Consider the following 2,677-nt stretch of genomic DNA (forward strand, 5'->3'; position numbering starts at 1 on the left):
AAGAAGGAAGGGAAGATGAGAGCAGAGTAAGAGGGAGGAGAGAGCAGTGTAAGGGAGAGGTGAGTGCAAAGTAAGGAGAGGGGGGGAGAAGGGTAAGAGGCAGGAGTAAAGGAAAAGAGGAGAGAAAAGAGTACAGTAAATTGATTTTAGGTGAGACAGATGCTATAGTTATCTACATGAAGATCTTCCTCCACCTCATCGTTTAATGTCCGTTTTCCATGCTGGCATGGGTTGGATGGTTTGAGAGGGGCTGGCAAGCCAGAGGACTGCTGAGCTCTATTACCTGCTTTGGCATGGTTTCTACATCTGGATGCCCTTTCTAGTGCCAGCTTATTTACAGAGTGTACCAGGTGCTTTATATGTGGCACCAGCACCAGAGGGGGTCACCAAGTAAATTGCAAGACAAAGTCCCCTTGATTGGGGCGGGGAGGAATAGTATTGAAGGAAGTGGTTTAAAACAATACTCAGAGTACCAACAAATGACGTACTCACCAAGAACTGTGTATGACAGATGTTTCAAGTGTTCTTCTTGTTTGGACTTTTTTTTCAGTTTGCGCAGGAATCTCACGGCTGTGTCAGGCACATCTCCATCACCTGTGGTGGAAACGACAAAAACCACACTGCTTTCATCCTCAATCTTGAACTGGAGACATAGAATGGTGATAAGAAAGTTAAGTGGTTGTGTGCTGCTGGTGGTTTTTATAGTTGCACTTGTTATTTAACCCCTAGTCAGCCCCTAACTGAACAGATCTATGACTAAAGGTATTCAGCCAGGACCAACTTATTTTTCATGTTAACCCAGGACTACTTACTCGTTCAATGTATCCTTCCTCTTTTTTCCTAAGACAACAAAATGTGATTTGAGGGATATCTGGCTGCTATTTTTAGCATGTCAAGCAACTATGTAGAGCAGTGGTTCTCAACCATTTTTTTCTGATGGACCCTTTTGATTCCTATTTTATTCAGATTGGACCCTCATAACCATTCATCTTCATCATTTAACGTTTGTTGTCCAAGCTGGGGAGCTGCACCAAGTTCCAGCCTGATTTGGCTTGGTTTCTATGGCTGGATGCCCTTCCTAATGCCAACCACTTTACAGAGTGTGCTGAGTCCTTTTATGTGACACCACACAGGTACTTTTACGTGACGCTGCATGGTTGATTTTATGTGGTATCACATGGGTGCTTTTGCATGGCACTCTCACAAGTACTTTACATCACCAGCAGGATCGGTCTTAACAAGGGTCTTCTTGAGCACAACAAGGCACCAGGTATCTCAACCCTTTGTCATCTCGCCTGAAAGGTTCAGCATCCCAAGGTCTTTCTTCAGTACTTCATCCCATGTCTTCCTGGCTCTCTCCCATCTCCATGTGTCCCATCTACTTTGGGAGATTGGCATTCAGTATTTTAGAATCCTATTCTATTATTATAATTAAATATTATTAAGGAATCATGTAAAAAAATTGTTACACTATTTTGTGTATTGATAGAAGTATAACTAATGTATTGGTGATAAATTTTAATAACAAAATCTTATATGGACCCTGGTTAAAAACACTGAAAGGATTTATAGTTGGTTTATTTGATGTTGTTTCATATACTCATTTCAGTCATTAGTCTGCAGTCATGCTGGGACACTGCCTTGAAGGATTGAGTCAAACAAATCTTTAAGTATTGAGATTGATCTCTATTGACTTATTCTATCATCTTCTTTAGCCAAACTTCTAAATCACAGGGATGTAAACAAACCAACATCTGTTGTCAAGCAGTAATGCAAATTAGTCAAAAGAAAGGGGTAGTGTACATTAGATTTACAGTTCCTCTGAGATGATGAGGTTAATTATTCAGCTTGAATATCTATTTTTGGTCAATGTTTGCGGGATAATTGTGGATAGGGAGGTAATTTCAGTGGGTTACAACTGTGAGGAGAAAGGACTGGTTGAAGTGTTTGATGCAGGTGTGTGTGTGTGTATGTGCATATAAGATTAAGACAAAGCGAAGGTGATGGGAAAAGATGAGAGGATCAGGTGGGTATGGATGGAATGGATACTTATTTAGAGTTAGGCGGACTCGGTTGTTGAGAGATATTAAGCCATAAATGCACATAGTTCTGGTCACAAGATACAAAGTTCTGGCAGTTCTACTGGTTGTCTGTTAAACTATCATCATGGTCATCTGCATTTTTGTGTATGTATTCAAGCATGCTATTCTGCGCTCTGAATATGTGTGGTTGGCTGTTGTTTGGTGCAGGACAGACATGTTTTAACAGCCCTATGACCAAAGGTTTTTCAGTAGTGACCATGCTGCCACTTTTTTAGTAATTGTATCTATGACTATATTCATCTTTTTATTAAAAAAGTATAGGGTATATGGTTGTTATTTCCAGCAGGTCAAATGACCATGTAGAAGCTATCTTTTTGAATCTAATTGTATAACTAACTATGTAAACACACATGTAAACACCACACCTGTCTGTCTGTCTATCTAATCGGCAGACACTACAAAGTGACTCAAACTAGTTTTTGTAAGTGTGACATGCACAAAACCCTTTGCCCTCGAGTCATTTTGACACTTATGCTGACTAAAAATATAAAATATATACTCGTGTTTTGAGTTCTATTTACTCTGTTTGTAGAACTAAACCTATATATATATATATATATATATATATATATATA

General features: G+C 39.3%; 1 protein-coding gene across 2 annotated transcripts in view; it reads right to left on the bottom strand.

Moving 5' to 3' along the window:
• LOC106882104 (methionine synthase reductase) overlaps window positions 1–2,677 on the bottom strand; it is a 30,757-nt gene that overhangs the window by 14,516 nt on the left and 13,564 nt on the right. Inside the window, exon 3 of one of the 2 annotated variants that reach the window (XM_014932662.2) lies at window positions 493–643. The exons of the other annotated variant lie outside the window; for it this stretch is intronic. Within the exon in view, the coding sequence (XP_014788148.1) occupies window positions 493–643 (151 nt within the window). The remainder of the gene's footprint in view (window positions 1–492; window positions 644–2,677) is intronic. 2 annotated transcript variants of the gene reach the window in all.

The sequence above is a fragment of the Octopus bimaculoides genome, chromosome 17, assembly GCF_001194135.2.
Source record: "Octopus bimaculoides isolate UCB-OBI-ISO-001 chromosome 17, ASM119413v2, whole genome shotgun sequence".
In the NCBI taxonomy this organism is placed as follows: domain Eukaryota; kingdom Metazoa; phylum Mollusca; class Cephalopoda; order Octopoda; family Octopodidae; genus Octopus; species Octopus bimaculoides.